The sequence below is a fragment of the Galdieria sulphuraria genome, assembly GCF_000341285.1.
Source record: "Galdieria sulphuraria unplaced genomic scaffold scaf_39, whole genome shotgun sequence".
NCBI classification, from domain to species: Eukaryota; Rhodophyta; class Bangiophyceae; order Galdieriales; family Galdieriaceae; genus Galdieria; species Galdieria sulphuraria.
This window is the reverse complement of record NW_005178436.1, coordinates 115,932-130,540: the sequence shown is the minus strand read 5'-3', so window position 1 is coordinate 130,540 and position 14,609 is coordinate 115,932. Positions and strand designations below refer to the sequence as shown.

The window sequence follows — 14,609 nt, the reverse complement described above, 5'->3', positions numbered from 1 at the left end:
TCTGTGTGTGAATGGTCTGTGTACAAGTGATTGAATTTCATTGTATATATATATATTAATATATATATATCTGAGAAATATCTTCTCCTCGTCTATTTCTCTGAAAAAGACATTCTCAAATTGAAATCCGTTTTGGTCAGCACTGAATTTGTGGTGCATTTTCATACGCGTGTCTCCGATTTTGCTTTTGTTGACAAGGATTAGACAAAAAGTGTGACGGTTCATAACTTCGAATAGGCTGTTTATTTGGGAAACCAGACATTCAAGTCACTATGCCAGATGCTTCTGTCTCTTCTCTAGTATATAAACTTGCAACTCTACAGAAGAAGAAGAACCAAGGGGACTCTGACCAGAACTACACTGCTATTTCAGAAGGCAGGTTACCTAGGGAGCCTTCTCCCGCGTTGCTTGAATCTAGTCCTTATCCTAACAAGAATAACCCAAAATCAGATTCAAGTTGCACACTTGCATACAACTCAGAGAGAAAAAGACAAGCAACCCTTGTGGACGTAGAAACACCTTCCAATATTCTTGAAGAAGCAAATACAGTTATGGTCAATGGACCTCCCAACTATGGAACCTCTTGGTTTATAAATATTTGTGAATCTTGCGGTGCAGCTCACGACGGTCTTTATGGCAGTGGTAGGTTCTGTAGTAAACACTGTGCAAAGGGAGTGGGTGCAAGATGTAAATGGAATATGGTGAAAGCAAATAATACTCATTCAAAGGAAGAATATCAATATTGGAGCTTGCCCAATACAGAAAGAAAAGCTAGTGACTTGAGGAAAACATCGGAAGATTCTAAAATAGTGAAGAGTAGTGATCCGTTGCGTAGGTTGTGTCTTTTAGCAGAGAATGAAAAGAAATTGTTAGCTACGGAAGACGACTCACAGCCTGAAGTAAAGACGAAGCTCAAAAAAAGACTTTACAAGTATCAACTTTGGTTATTGGAGCAACAAAGAAACTGCTATTTTGTGGATCACTTGCAACGAGGAACAGACAGTGATTCAGTTGTAATAGATGAATCTCAAATGCTTGAAAAGGATGCTTCTGGTGGTAACTTGTGTCATTCAAAAGTCCCTGAGTGGAATGAAATTCCTTTAACCACTAGTTTTTCCCCCACAAGTTCCTATGAAGAGCCAACGATGAGAATGGTACAAGAACATGGCGACTTTTCCGTGCAGATTCTTTTAAATAATCCAACAGAGTCATTTGAAAGCAGTTCTTCTATTAGTTTACATGGTGGACAATGGAGACTGCCTCCTTTTACAACATTGGAAAAAGCAGCTGAACAAGGTGACCGAGAATTTGCTTCAAGAAAGTGGTATCGTCGTTGAGTAAATGAAGAATATCATTCAAAGGAAAAGAACTTGTTTGGTGTTATCTAACTGAGCTGTCAAGTAATAACAGTCTGTGTACTGTGGATAGTAACAATATTCGCATATTCCAATCTACGTGTTTTCGAAACAAATGTCGAGTAAATGTAATTTGGGACTGATGTAGTTTTTCGACTGTTATAGACATAACAACTAGTGTACCAGGTTTGAAACAAAACCAAGTTCTTTATCAAAGCTTCTGCGAACCCTTGGAAACACTGTGAACCTCCAAACAAGAAATAGATACTTCACAGCAGTTGAGTAGCATAAATAACTTCCACTGCTTGAGAAAGCTATTTTAGCTCCGTCCTCCGAGGAATCGCTTCCACTACTTGGAACGTTGTCTCATCTTTCTTCTCTTTCGCTTCAAACGTCGTGTTCTCTTCTTTTTCCACTTTGCACGCATAGTTGCGCTTCAGTTGCCACAGAAAGTACTGAGTACAAAAAAAACCTTCAAAATTTGTGCCCATAAACTGTGAAAATAACTTGTCTTACCTGCCCTTGACTATTCCAACTTCAGTTGTGTGAGGGCGTCGTCGAATGTCAATCTAAATCAACAAATAGAGTATGGAACTATTCCATAATTTTTATTATTTTTTTATTCTTTCGATCGAAAGACTATTCTCTTGGAGTAATGGGAAATAAAAAGTCCAACAAAACGGAAAACAAAGACAAAGAACTGAAGACTTGCAACTTTGTAAAGGTTGGTCTTGCCACTTTCAATTGGAAAGTGTCTGTTCACACTTTGTTTCAAGGCACGTCATATATTATGTGAAAAACAGGGAAAAATTATGCAAGTTTGGAATATGATTGACACAGAATATCTTCAACTGGATAAGAATGTACCACCGACTCGATTCGGTGAGCTGGCATTGCAGTATAGTGAGTGCAGTTCTGCAAAGAAAGGTGGCGACCTTGGATGGTTCCCTCGTGGAAAAATGGAGCCCACTTTTCAATCTGTAGCCTTCAGTACTCCTCAAGGCAAAGTTAGTCAACCTTTTAAAGGAGCCAACGGTTGGCATATGTAAGTATTTTCTTGTTTCGTATTCGAACTACAGAAAGTGATGCGTCTTCAAGTATTCTTGTTGAAGGTCGTCGAGCCTGACTTAGTCCTCTGACTGTCGAAACTTTGTCTGCTTGGTTCTACAATATCAGAAACCTGTTCCAGGTTACGTGCCTCAAAAGAAGACGGTGAACGAGTATCATAAAACTCTTCATTTGTCGTATCTATGCTGTTGGAATATGTCGTATCCTTTGTACTGCTTTCGTTACTTTCTTCACTATCAAGAGTATTCGGTGTTTCAGTCGTTTCTGCCTGTTTAATATATCGTGTGAGCGTCTTGGAAGTATTTCTCCTGGGTAGTTGATGAAGGAGACCTTTCGCTAATTCGCAACCTAAACTGTATTAATTATTGAATTGTTGATTGGTCAGATATTTGTACCTAATAAAGGTGTTCCTTCCTCAGTTATTTCAGGTTCCACAGAAATTAGTCTCTGTAGTTTGTTTCATCAGTGCCTGAATAAACTCATGTTTGAAAGGTTGACTTACCACTTTCCCAGTGGCTTTTGACCAAACCATCAGATCGAGAGGATTCTGTAAATGTGCAGCATCATAAACCTTCTCAAGTTGTTAGGAACACTTGAAACCTTGACATAAGCTTACCAGTTGTGGAAGAGTATCATAACTACGGAAAGCCACACTGGGTGTACCTACGATATAATCCGATTGTGGCATAAGACCTTAGAATATGTTACAAGTCAATAAAGGAAAGACCATCGATCAACCTACCCACTTCATCAGCAGGACTATTGGGTACAACACTAATCACATGCCAAGAGTATTCGGCTGCTTGGAACAGTGACTCGTATCTCACAATCACTCCAAGATAGCCCATATCTTTTGTTGGCTTATTTACAACCAACACAACCTTTGGAATAACAGAGCAAGTTGAAAGGAAATATGAAGAACACACAAAGCTTTCAGAGTACCTCTCGCTCCTCTTCGTCAAGACAGTTCCAAACCACCAACTTGACTTGCTGTCCTGTCTTTTCCTTTAAATATTCTGGAATTCTTTCTTCCTCTTCTTCAACAATCAAGTCGTCAACGGCAACGATGAAATCTTCATAAACTCTCAGTCCAGCTCTCATACCCGACCCATTCTCCAATAACTATCACATAGGTTTACTCTTTTTCTACAAGTGAACTACAACTTACTTTCATAATACGGTATCCATAGTGACCTTCTAGTTCGTCACTGTCGACTTCACTTTCTGTAAACTTGGAACTTTCAATGCCCATCCAATGGATTGTCTATATCTCACTTTCTTTTATTGAAAAGATATCAATTTCAAGTAAAAACTGAAACTTGAGAAATCTTTTCGAAGAGTCATAAGTTGATCATGCAAATTTATTTTAAAGTTTTTGTATAGTAGAAATGACTAAAACTTGAAATTGTCTTTTGAAAAATAGATATGAAACAAGAGGCAACTCCGTTGATAGAAAGGTCAGCCTCTTATCATAAACGTCCAGGAACTTTGAAGGTTCTCGACAACAGTGTTGGCTGGACTCCTTCACAAGCTGAGGTCTCAGTATTCTTTGCATCTTTATTCGGACATAACCGGTCTTATAGTTTCCCCATTCGGTTTCGTTGTCGTTGTTGGATGTAAAGAGTCAGATGGTCTCCGCACAAGGAAGCAAACAGGTGAGATGGCAGTGAGAGAATAGTGCAGGATCTAGTCTCAGCATACTATAGGCACTGTTGAAGCTTACAACCTTGAACAGTTCGGAAAGTTATGTATTTGAATTTGTTCGAGCTGCCAAGCCGGACTTTGTTTCTAGAGACGAAATAAAAGACTTCATATCGAGGCAATTGGCAAAACTGAAGGCTTCAAAGGAGAAAAGGTATGAAGTGATATCTCGTGTGAAGTTACCTTTGAGTGAAATATGTTTTGTATAGTGGCACAACAGAACAACCACAAAAAGAATCGGAAAGTACTAAATCTGGTGTCTCATCTGAAGAAGCGAAAAGAAGGCTGGAAGTATTGAGAAAACGTCCAGAACTGCAAAAACTACATATGAGTCTGGTAGGAGGAGGACTAATTTCTGATACGCATTTCTGGAATGGCGTTTGGTACAGACTACACCAGTCGGAACAAGAATTACTGAATAAAGGTGCGTAATATTGTAGTGTTGATATCATGTTGTGTTACTCATTTTTCGTAAGAGGAAGAACAAGCCTCCGTAAAGCAGACTCGAGGAATATCTTCGGAGATACTTTCGGAAATCAATCCAGTGGAAGAGAAAGGGAAAACTGTGAAATACCGTTTAACTCAGGATATCATTCATAAGATATTTCTAGAAGATCCAGCCGTCCATCTTGCCTTTCAGAGTTATGTACCTGCTAAAATGTCGGAACAAGCATTCTGGACGCAATACTTTCAAAGTCGTTATATATGTCAAGGAAAGAAATCAGGTAAGTGTCTCGTTTGCTGCTGTTATTTCAGTCTCATTTGTATATTGATAACTGGATCAGAGAAAGATGATATTTTTACTCCTTTTGAGGCCCAAGTACAGAAAGGAAAGGTTGTAAAGGACAAAAAGGAAATCTTGAAAGATGTAGAAAATGAAATCAACCTGTTTCTTGATGACAAAGCTTATCAAAGTGGTTATGGAATCAATGAACATTCCATTACTAAGCAGATTCAAGAGGTAAGACGCAAAGCCTTTATTAGGTGTCAAATGACCATTCAACAAATATGAAAGGATCCATCTCTCCCATTACTGCAAAGACTGAACCGCCATAGCTCGTTGGTAGTAGAAGCAAGTAATACAAGCAATGCTCATGCTTATAAGGAAGACTTGTATCAGACACTTGCAGAACAGCATTCGCTCCAGAAACAAGAGCAACTTCTCAGTTTACCATATTCATTTCTTCCCTCTTCGCAGTCCAAGTCGATATACAAACCACATAACTGGAAATATCTAGCAGCACATTTAAGGAATGCGCCTGGAAGTCTTTACTCTGTGAAGCCCTCTGTAGATACTTCTAGAAAAGTGTTGGAGGAACTTTTTGATAACATGTGATATAGTGTATGCTATTCATATCCATATGGTACTTACTTTTTTCAGCATGGATGAATGAAGATGTAGTGAAACTTTCGTTTTATGAATGTAACTAGGCATCATTTAAGAACAAAAGTTCCATGAGTGATTGCTACAAAAGACACATTTATTTCTTTGTAAGTATTGGGCACATTGGCCCATATCCCTTTACATCTCGCTTAATATGCTGATTGCGATGAAACTTGTTGTGTTTGATAGACTTGCTGTGAAGGAGAAACTTGTACGGGAGTAGAAATTGGAGATACTTGCTGGTAGCAAGAGGAGCCTATTTACAAAGTTACAAGGCAACAAGATTGTTAGACGTATACACTTACATTCGATACAGCATTTTACTGGGACAGAAACACAAGAAGGTGCTGGAGCAGGAGCTACCGATTGGGAAGAATATCCACCTCTTGAAACCTCATTTCGTCCGTATGCTGATGAAACTTGTTGACTTTGGACAACCTGTTGAGTCTGAATAACTTGTTGGGTCTGAATAACTTGTTGAGTCTGAATAACTTGCTGAGTCTGGACCACTTGTTCACAAATCTGAGTGTATTGACCTAGTCGATGTTCAGCAGTGCCCCTTGACGACTTCTGCATACTTACAGCTCAATTTGCAACAGCCGGGACTTGGTGCGTGGCTAGGTGCTTGGTAACCACCTCGCATAAAAGCATCTAAAGTGTCTTCAAGAGGAGAAGCTTGGATAGCGACAGTGCAAAGTGCTACAACAAGGAAAGCGAAGATTGCAGATTTCATATTGATACTTATTTCACAAATTACCAAATTCTATGTAGGGCATCAAGAAAAATTGGCTTCTTTAAAAAGCTATAGTCTGTGGAAGATCCGGTGAAACGTGGAAGCTCGTCCTCCATTCTGCAGTGGTGTCTGCCTGTGGATTGAACAAGTGGAGTCGAAATCCTTGTCCTTTGCAGACTCGGCCAAATTTGTCTTTTCCTGTACCAATCGGTCAAAAATTAGTGTCGCTTCATTCATTTTCTTTGAGACAAATGAGTGGAAGAAGAACGAAGGACCAGACTTTGGAGTGTATTTATAGTTTATTTCATTTATATAAAACTTATACAAGCCTACACTCTCTTGATAACTTGAAACGGAAGGATTTATCATTCATTGGAAAAACTCAAAGTGGCCCCCTAATCTTCTTTTATATGATGACTTTTCGATTCTGAATCGACACATGAAGAAAGTCATTTGTTTACTCTGACGTGGTAATAAATGATTTCATTCCTTATAAGGTGATTGTGCCTTTGAAGTTCTTGCTACTACAGTGTAGACAATGACATTCACGAAAATATACCTTAGTTTCATATGGCTTTCAGTTTTGTTAGGAGTTACTTTGGCGGCTTCTAATGCTACAACAATATATTCGTTGCTACAGAGTCAAAAAGACTATACGTTTACCGTACAAAGTATGGAACTGACCAATCTGACAAGCATATACAACAACACCTTTCTGAACTATACTTTCCTTGCTTCAAATGACACTGCCTGGGAGAATTCATCAGCCAACGCCACTGGTGCACTAAGTGCAGCCAAGCAAAACGTAACTGGAGCAATAGACTTTTTAGGTCGTTTACTGGTAGCTAGTACAGTGAATACAACAGTGGAGTTTAGTTCCCTTTCTAGTGGTACAACAGGCGTTGTTTCCTTGATAGGACTGCCTCTTAACTTTACGAAAAATTCGACTGGTATGAGAAGCTTATATGAATAAAAAGTATCACTAACAGTGTTATCGTAGGAGACTCTGTCGAAGGTGACCCAGTTATTTCTCCTGACGTTGCTGCTGGGAACTCTGTAGTTCAGTTTCTGGAGTTTCTATTAGTTCCTCCAGCACCACCAACAACAACTGCTGTTCCGACGGCTGCTGCTTCTGCTGTTCCGACTTCTGTTGCTACTGCCGCTCCGACGTCAGCGATAATACCATAAATGAAAGCGGTTACTCTTACATGAATACCAAAGTGTGTTCTTAGAAAAAAATAAATGTGAACGATTGTATTGTTTTTTATTGCTCGCAAGGCAAACGATATCAAGTTCAATCTTCAACTCTTTTAATATACGATTCCTTTTGCCCACATTGCCACATTTTGGATATCTTTATCAGGACTCTTTGAACACTGATCGATCATCTGCTGAATCCACGGCATCTGTTTCAAAGTGGGACGCAAACTTTCCAGAGCAGACGCAATATCTCCAACCACACCAACAACAGCAGCAATCAACTTTTCGGTGCAACACAATTTTTCTTGAATAACACGTTCACAGAACTGAAGTATCCATTCTGAATGTCTTCCAGAAATAATCAACTCTTGCCTAAGACCAGCAAATTGAGTTTTGTAATCTATCAAAAATAAAATTTGGATCATTGCAAACCTATTATCCGTTTTCAAGCCCTGAATAATGGAAGTACATGTTTGTAAAATGCTTTCTCGAAGTTCAATAACCCAATCTTGAGTATCAAAGTCATCCTCAGATACATGCACAGCCAATGAAGCTTGAGCTGCCTAGTCAATGCAAATTAAGTTGCTGGCAAAAAATATTGAATAATACATACTTGTTGTAATATTGGCATAACATGAGAGAAATAACGCTCAAACTTTCCACTTATCGCTAATGCAATATCACCAAAACATGTGATAATGGGAGGTTTTACTGTTCGGTCCAATTCTGGACTACTCAAGGCACTTAATAAATACATAACAATATCATCAGCATACGGAAGAATTCCAAGTTCCAATGAGCGACAGATATCACTGACTACACCTACAGCCACTTTACAAAGGTCCACCTTGTAAATTGTTAGAAAATCGTTTGTATCATTATACATAACAAAATCTATTTACCTGATCCCAATTTCGAAGAGAAACACTCAAAAACGGAGCAAAGTGAGACATATACTTGTTGAAATCTTCTCCTATAGCATCTGCTAAGCTTCCTATAGCTAACAAAGCATCTTCATGTTCAGAAGAAGAAGATCCAGAAGATAAAACAAATAAAAATGCCTGCATCATTCGATCACTATATTCTACAACGTCATGTCGAAGGCGTTGTATGATTGCTTGTAGTGAAGCACATATAAGGCCTTGAGTTTCTGCTTGTTCGTTTCTTGCTTCGGTTCCATTCACTTCCATTTGAAAGGTTGCCTCCAATCTACTTAAGAGTAGAGGTATACTCTAAACAATTCACAACTTGTCATTGACCAAAAATTCTTAATGAGACCGACACATGCCTGAAATATAAAATTCTGACAACTAACAGAAACGCAATGTACCAGTGGCGCAAATGCTTCATAACTCGAAACTTGAAGATGATGTTCCGCTGCATCTTCTCTTGCAGCAGCATAGAAGAGACTAGACATTATTTTCTCAACATATATATCCAACTCATTATTTAATTTGTCATGGTCCTCTTCAAAAGACTCTGCAATATTCAAAAAGATCCAAGCTGCATTGGATGCTACTCGTGGTTCATCTCGTTCCAAAGCCTAAATATCATCATTCCCTCAAAAAGTCTGAAAATGAACCAAATGTTCATCTCTTACGTTGAATGCCGCTTCCGTTAATGGTTGAAGATATCGTTTCGTTGCTTCTTTACTTAAAGAACAAACTCTTCCAAGAGTCCAAGCAGAAGTGTCACGAACCACCACATTTGAGTCTCTTGTCAATAGATTGAGCAAAATCGGAACGGCTTCCGTAACAAGAGGTTCCAATCCTTGTGCAGAAGGTCCATCTGGCTCCAAAATACAACCAAACGCCTTTTCCTCATAAGTGCCAAACATTCTCTTTCTTTGAAAAATAAATACCTACCAATGTTGCAGCTTCTCTCGAACGCCAATCAGTATCATTTCCAATATGTTCTTGTACAAACTGAATCACAAAGGGAACGACAGCATCTTTACTCGCTTGAGCAACGAGCGTAAGACATGTGCCTGAAGCAGTAGCTCTATTCCAACTATCTTCGTCTTGATCTTCTTCTTGCAATAAAAGACAACGCAATAAGACTGGACACAAATATGGCAATGCCTGAACGATATAGTTCTAAAGTGAAGATAGTACAGTTCATGAAATACTAAAGAATGAAATAAAGCAACGTACCATTGAGGAACTCTTTTTATTCAATTCTTCGGCTTCCTGATTTCGATAAATTTCTTCCTCTGAAATGGTCGTCCAAAATTCAATGGCTTGTAGAGCTACACTTTCAACATCATTAGTAATAGCATTCACAGTTAATTGGAACAACATGTTCATGTAAGCATCCAAATGTGAATAATAGTACTCTGCAATCTTTTACAAGTTAAGTTTATGAACACAAGTTGAGTTGGAGCACTTACTTTTACAAAACATTCAAATGCAACTATCCTTATGCGCTCATCTGAACCCGATGCAACTTTACAAACTGTATTCATGATATATGTCCTTTCCGTTTCACTTTCAAAGTTAGCCTTTGCAAAGTCGATAGCATTCAATAAAGCAGATATCGCGGCAAAGCGTATATTGAACTTTTCTTCTGGTTCTTCTATTCCTCTTACTACTGCAGTTAAAATTTGACTACTTCTTTGACTTAAAATATCAACTTCTCCATTTTGTGAAGCAGTTTCACACATATAACCCAGCGTCATGATGCTCGATTCTCTAAGTTCGTCGCTCGAATTCTGATTGACTACATAGCCCAATAATATTTCAATAAGCTCATTCCACAAACCCAATGGCAGCTCAATGACTGCCAAAGCAGCAACCACTTGTGCGGCTGTATGTCTTGCCTCTTGCACCTCAGAGGAAAGAGTTTGCAACAACAAAGCCTTTACTTTATGTCTGGATTCAGTATCTTCTACTGCAGCCCATCTCTTGGCAAGTTCTTCTCTTCTTACGCTGGAACGTGCATCAAATTTGTTTTTCAAGACAAGACCAGCTAACTGTCTTACAGAGGGAGGTTTACTCTGGTCCGCTAATTCTGTTGCTAAACTAGCTGCAAAAGTGGGGAAGTTGGTTTCTTCAAGTTGCTTCAAGCTTTGCTCTGCTTCATATCTCAATTTAAAGTCCGCTGACTGAGCATGGAGCAAAAGTTGAGTCACGTCCATGTCTCTTCTACTTGTGATTGGTTTGAAAAATAAAGTAGACTAGAGGTGTGTTCTATTTCACTAATCAAAAAGGCAATAAATTTGAAAAAATATCGGATAACCTTCTCTTTTTGGTTGTCGCGGTGATAATAATAATAACAATACCCCGCAAAGCGTCGAGCAATTCAATGAGTGCAATATCCGAAATTTGCCTCCAGATTTCAAAAATGCTACTGTCACAAATCATCATATAGAAAGTAATGAAACTTGGAAGTATGCAGATGCAAGATAACAAGTAAAAAAAGTATTCATGGATTTGGTAGAAATTATTTAAATCACGTAGTTGAGAATGTTCGTTGAGTTAGCAAAGTATTCGCTGAGAACATCAAACTCTACTATTTGTCTGCATGGATTAGAATAAGAAAAGACTGCAGAAGAATAGCGCTTTTAGGTTTTCATTCCATAAGCAAACAAAAATGATTCTAGATCATTCTGTTTGGTTTATCAATTCGTGCAACACTAGAATGGGAAATTAGTTATTTCCCGTCTAAGAGTACTTCGTATAGACATTTCAAATATTCAAAATAACTTTCTAGCTTGGCCTTGAAAATTAATTCAAGGAGTCACAAAGCTATGCATAAAGTAGCCACACTTGTTCGAAGAATATTAGGTTAGTTACTTTTAGTGCGAGTCAAACAAAAGCCAATTCTGACAAAGTACAAGTAAGACGGATAGGCTTATACTGAAATTTGTAAAAGAAAAGCATAAAAAATATTTTTATATTTCTATTACTTTCTTGGCTAAAAGATTATCTTTTATCAAAATGTTCAAAGGACTGATCACCATAGTTACAAGATATATGAGTTATAACACAAGAGGTAAACTTCGTATGGTCAAAATATCTCCAGAAAGTCTCCCTCAAATTGTATTGGAACGAAAACGACTCTACTGAGAGTGAAAGGACGGTAAATTTTCAAATAACGAAGCAACCTACCATTCATTTACTGTTTGCCAACACATTCAAACGAGATTGGATTGGACATTTCTTTGGATCGCTCTCAACCAAACATTTCTTGCAAAATGACGTGCCAGTTTCCATAGAAAGAGCTTTAAAAGAGCAAAACATTTCATGAATTTCATTATAATTCGTTTATTCATAGAATATTTTGAAACTTAACCAAGTATCTAGTGAAGCTAAATATGAAGTCTTTTGGAATTGCTGTAATCTTCTTAAGCTTTGTAGTTGCATCATATGCAGCAGTTGTATCAGAAATGGCATCCAATGAATTCTTGAGAGGAGGTTACTCTTCTTCTTCTTCTTCTTCTTCCTCCAAGGAATGCTGTATGACTACTTGTATGTATAAAAAAAAGAGAGTATCATCCAATTTAGCTTACAAGGTTATGTAAACTAGGTCAATATGCTGAACTTTGCCCTATTTCTCAACCAACTTATAGCCAAGCCCCAACTTATGCTCAACCTCCATCCTATTCTCAACCTCCATCCTACGGACAATCATCTTCTTCTTATGGCTCATCCAGCTATCGCCTTTTGAATGCAGAAGAAAATCAACTTGTCAACAGAGGAGGTTATGCCCCAACAAGTCAATGCATTCTGGTGCCTATTGAATGCTGTACAGACTGTGAGTAAAGACTTTAGGCAATGGTTACAAAGTTTGACATCTTCCTTTTTTCAGGCAAACAATGTTACGCTGCATGGAGTTCCTAAATAACTCTCTACTTGCAAAGAACATATATCAATGGATGTGTGTTCGTTTGAGTGAATAAAATTTGTTCGTGCAACTTGACTTCGTAACAATTCATTCCAATGACTTTATTAGAGTGGCAATTTCGTAGGTTTCCACATTCACTCTCAACATGGTTCTATATATCATTCCGAAAACAATCACTACAAGAATTCAATAGTCATTAGGACAATTTATCAAGCAACTCTTGAATGTTTAAACACATGTTCTTAATGGATTCATCATTCATTTGATATTTCATTCTACTTCCCAGCAGTTCACCTTTCGTCATCGAACAAAATGGAATGCCACAGTCAGTAGAAGCCATGCCAGTGACACCAAAGTTGCGCATCAATAAAGACGACGATTGTGAAAACATTTCACATAATTTGTCTTCGTCCTGTGTATCGTCAGGTAGTGGATGATAGAATATTTGACTGAAATGCTGTGCAACCTAGAAATATCAAAAATAAGAGATATCTATCTATATCAACGGAATACTTGTATAACATACCCTGGCAAGATGAGTGTTCAAGTCTTTAATCACACTCTTCACTGCATTCGTAGGAGTAAAGACATTTGAAAAGGGTTTCCAAGGCTCATTCTTTTGAGAATCAACATTATTCCAGACAATACCTAATATCTTTGCATTCCCATTTTTTGATTCTTGCAAGGCATAAAACTCTTCTAAAAAGCTTGATACTCTGCGAAAGTCTATATACGAAGGCATCAATGGAATAACTACTTTATCAGCAAAACAAAGGGCAATTTGGGTATAACAACTGAAGGTCAGGTCTCCGTCTGTATCTAAGAATACCTTTTAAGAAAGAACAGTTAAAGAAACTTCCATGAAAACTTTCAAAAGTTACCTTCCAAGAATCAGAGTCTTTATGAAGCGACTCTTTTAAAGTCCCTATTATCCTTTCTTTTTTATCTTCGTCAAACACAATTTGCTCTTTAGATCCTCCACCCACAGTTAAGAAAAGATTGGAAGGAATGTGGCTGTTGATTTCGGATACTTGCAACATATAGTTTCCCACTTCAATGTTTCCACTACTTGAATTATTTCCTTTAGGTGGAGGAGAGTGTAAATAAAAGCTAGACTCGCGTTTCTTGGAATTGGTTGTCGACAAAGGTTTGCCCACACCTTGTGCTGCTGCTTCTAAAAGAAAAGTTGTCGAATATTTTTCCGCAACTTCATCCAAGCCGTTCAAGTTTTTGCTTTCGTAAACATCACCGCCCAATAAAAGTCGAGATATGTCGCCAATGACGGTCATATCCATTACACACACCTTTTGCTGAGGATGCTGCTTTGCATATTGACAAGCAGTATGGAACAGGAGAACAGTCTTTATAATAACAAGTCAACTGATTATCCAATCAATTGCAAATAGGCTTCAAGTTACCTTTCCACAGCCACCTTTATGGTTGGCAAAAACGTCAACGCTTTCTAAAGTCATCAAACCAAATTAACCCGCCCAAAGTGATTTGAGACTTTTTGGGTATGAGAGACGGATGAATATCGAGTTGTGTTTATACAAACTGCACACATAGTCATACTAGTAATACAATAAGAGTCAAAGAGTTATGAGAGGTTCTTTCTATACACCTCTAGTTGTCCACGGCAGGGCGCTTTGTTATTCTCCTGCTCAACGAGATCTTCTCATTGACAGACTTCATATATCGCTTTCACCCGGTAGTGCTTGTATTATTCAAGGTGCCAATGCCTCTGGTAAGTCGACCTTTCTACGTGATCTCTTAAATCTGGGTGACCACGTCAGTGGTTGGCTACAGAGGAACAGTACTATTCATTATTTAGGAGAAAATGATAAGGACAGTTTTCGACAAGATCTAACTCTCTATGGTTGTTTGAAGTTATTTTGTCGCAAAGCTGGTATGCCCTATCAAGAAGTATCTTGGGCTTTACGAGCAGTCAATCTTAGTCACGTCCACGATCAAAAGTATTCTCTTCTTTCACAAGGTCAAAGGAAACGAGCTTCTTTGGCTAAGTTGCTTGTAGTTCCTCGTGCTTTATGGCTATTGGATGAGCCAACGTTAGCTTTGGATACCAATTCTTTGACTATTTTGGAACAGATAATTCATTTCCATCGTATGCAAGGAGGATGTGTCGTTGCAGCTACTCATACACATATTGATATACCTGATTCTACTCGGATACGCTTAGGAGACTTGGATACTTTATAACAGGAGTCTTTTATTCCGTTAAAGACAAATGATATATTATAGAGAATATGGTTTTAAAAGTGTTTGAAATTCTTCTTATTGGTCATTTGTCTATATATATATATAT

The 14,609-nt window shown here is 38.1% G+C and overlaps 9 protein-coding genes across 11 annotated transcripts; 5 read left to right on the top strand and 4 right to left on the bottom strand.

Annotated features, from left to right (window-relative positions):
- The first annotated feature begins 130 nt into the window (after positions 1–130).
- Positions 131–1,361, top strand: Gasu_43660 (uncharacterized protein). The gene has a single exon (XM_005704666.1). The coding sequence runs from the start codon at positions 273–275 to the stop codon at positions 1,335–1,337; it is 1,065 nt and encodes a 354-aa protein (XP_005704723.1). The 5' UTR covers positions 131–272; the 3' UTR covers positions 1,338–1,361.
- A 1,032-nt stretch (positions 1,362–2,393) lies between these two features.
- Gasu_43650 (hypothetical protein) lies at positions 2,394–3,700 on the bottom strand. 2 transcript variants are annotated; one of them, XM_005704665.1, is made up of 7 exons: positions 3,592–3,700; positions 3,366–3,545; positions 3,166–3,304; positions 3,040–3,116; positions 2,926–2,994; positions 2,819–2,870; positions 2,394–2,771 (listed from the first exon to the last, which is right to left on the bottom strand). In XM_005704665.1, exons 1-7 carry the CDS (start codon positions 3,673–3,675, stop codon positions 2,449–2,451), a joined length of 924 nt encoding a protein of 307 aa, XP_005704722.1. In that variant the 5' UTR covers positions 3,676–3,700; the 3' UTR covers positions 2,394–2,448. The 2 variants fall into 2 exon arrangements, with proteins under 2 accessions (XP_005704722.1, XP_005704721.1); XM_005704664.1 differs by lacking the exons at positions 2,394–2,771; positions 2,819–2,870; positions 2,926–2,994; positions 3,040–3,116 and having other exon boundaries at positions 3,290–3,545.
- A 10-nt stretch (positions 3,701–3,710) lies between these two features.
- On the top strand, positions 3,711–5,505 carry Gasu_43640 (transcription initiation factor TFIIH subunit H1). Of its 2 annotated transcripts, none has more exons than XM_005704662.1 (7): positions 3,711–3,959; positions 4,007–4,078; positions 4,130–4,278; positions 4,334–4,548; positions 4,607–4,849; positions 4,910–5,085; positions 5,140–5,505. In XM_005704662.1, exons 1-7 carry the CDS (start codon positions 3,849–3,851, stop codon positions 5,458–5,460), a joined length of 1,287 nt encoding a protein of 428 aa, XP_005704719.1. In that variant the 5' UTR covers positions 3,711–3,848; the 3' UTR covers positions 5,461–5,505. The 2 variants fall into 2 exon arrangements, with proteins under 2 accessions (XP_005704719.1, XP_005704720.1); XM_005704663.1 differs by having other exon boundaries at positions 4,601–4,849.
- Positions 5,506–5,523: 18 nt separating this feature from the next.
- Gasu_43630 (uncharacterized protein) lies at positions 5,524–6,430 on the bottom strand. The gene is made up of 3 exons (XM_005704661.1): positions 6,091–6,430; positions 5,814–6,044; positions 5,524–5,764 (listed from the first exon to the last, which is right to left on the bottom strand). The coding sequence occupies exons 1-3, from the start codon at positions 6,239–6,241 to the stop codon at positions 5,658–5,660; spliced, it is 489 nt and encodes a 162-aa protein (XP_005704718.1). The 5' UTR covers positions 6,242–6,430; the 3' UTR covers positions 5,524–5,657.
- A 10-nt stretch (positions 6,431–6,440) lies between these two features.
- On the top strand, positions 6,441–7,525 carry Gasu_43620 (uncharacterized protein). Its single transcript, XM_005704660.1, has 2 exons — positions 6,441–7,191; positions 7,242–7,525. The coding sequence occupies exons 1-2, from the start codon at positions 6,780–6,782 to the stop codon at positions 7,427–7,429; spliced, it is 600 nt and encodes a 199-aa protein (XP_005704717.1). The 5' UTR covers positions 6,441–6,779; the 3' UTR covers positions 7,430–7,525.
- Positions 7,526–7,529: 4 nt separating this feature from the next.
- Gasu_43610 (protein transporter) lies at positions 7,530–10,750 on the bottom strand. Its single transcript, XM_005704659.1, has 9 exons — positions 9,831–10,750; positions 9,595–9,783; positions 9,307–9,537; positions 9,042–9,254; positions 8,730–8,984; positions 8,344–8,673; positions 8,055–8,288; positions 7,874–8,004; positions 7,530–7,813 (listed from the first exon to the last, which is right to left on the bottom strand). The coding sequence occupies exons 1-9, from the start codon at positions 10,575–10,577 to the stop codon at positions 7,552–7,554; spliced, it is 2,592 nt and encodes an 863-aa protein (XP_005704716.1). The 5' UTR covers positions 10,578–10,750; the 3' UTR covers positions 7,530–7,551.
- Positions 10,751–11,670: 920 nt separating this feature from the next.
- Positions 11,671–12,385, top strand: Gasu_43600 (uncharacterized protein). The gene is made up of 3 exons (XM_005704658.1): positions 11,671–11,910; positions 11,969–12,196; positions 12,251–12,385. The coding sequence occupies exons 1-3, from the start codon at positions 11,757–11,759 to the stop codon at positions 12,280–12,282; spliced, it is 414 nt and encodes a 137-aa protein (XP_005704715.1). The 5' UTR covers positions 11,671–11,756; the 3' UTR covers positions 12,283–12,385.
- A 4-nt stretch (positions 12,386–12,389) lies between these two features.
- On the bottom strand, positions 12,390–13,770 carry Gasu_43590 (uncharacterized protein). The gene is made up of 4 exons (XM_005704657.1): positions 13,705–13,770; positions 13,168–13,647; positions 12,813–13,115; positions 12,390–12,752 (listed from the first exon to the last, which is right to left on the bottom strand). The coding sequence occupies exons 1-4, from the start codon at positions 13,756–13,758 to the stop codon at positions 12,483–12,485; spliced, it is 1,107 nt and encodes a 368-aa protein (XP_005704714.1). The 5' UTR covers positions 13,759–13,770; the 3' UTR covers positions 12,390–12,482.
- A 10-nt stretch (positions 13,771–13,780) lies between these two features.
- Positions 13,781–14,595, top strand: Gasu_43580 (ABC transporter, heme transporter, ATPase component). Its single transcript, XM_005704656.1, has one exon. It carries the CDS (start codon positions 13,886–13,888, stop codon positions 14,501–14,503), a length of 618 nt encoding a protein of 205 aa, XP_005704713.1. The 5' UTR covers positions 13,781–13,885; the 3' UTR covers positions 14,504–14,595.
- The last annotated feature ends 14 nt before the right edge of the window (positions 14,596–14,609 follow it).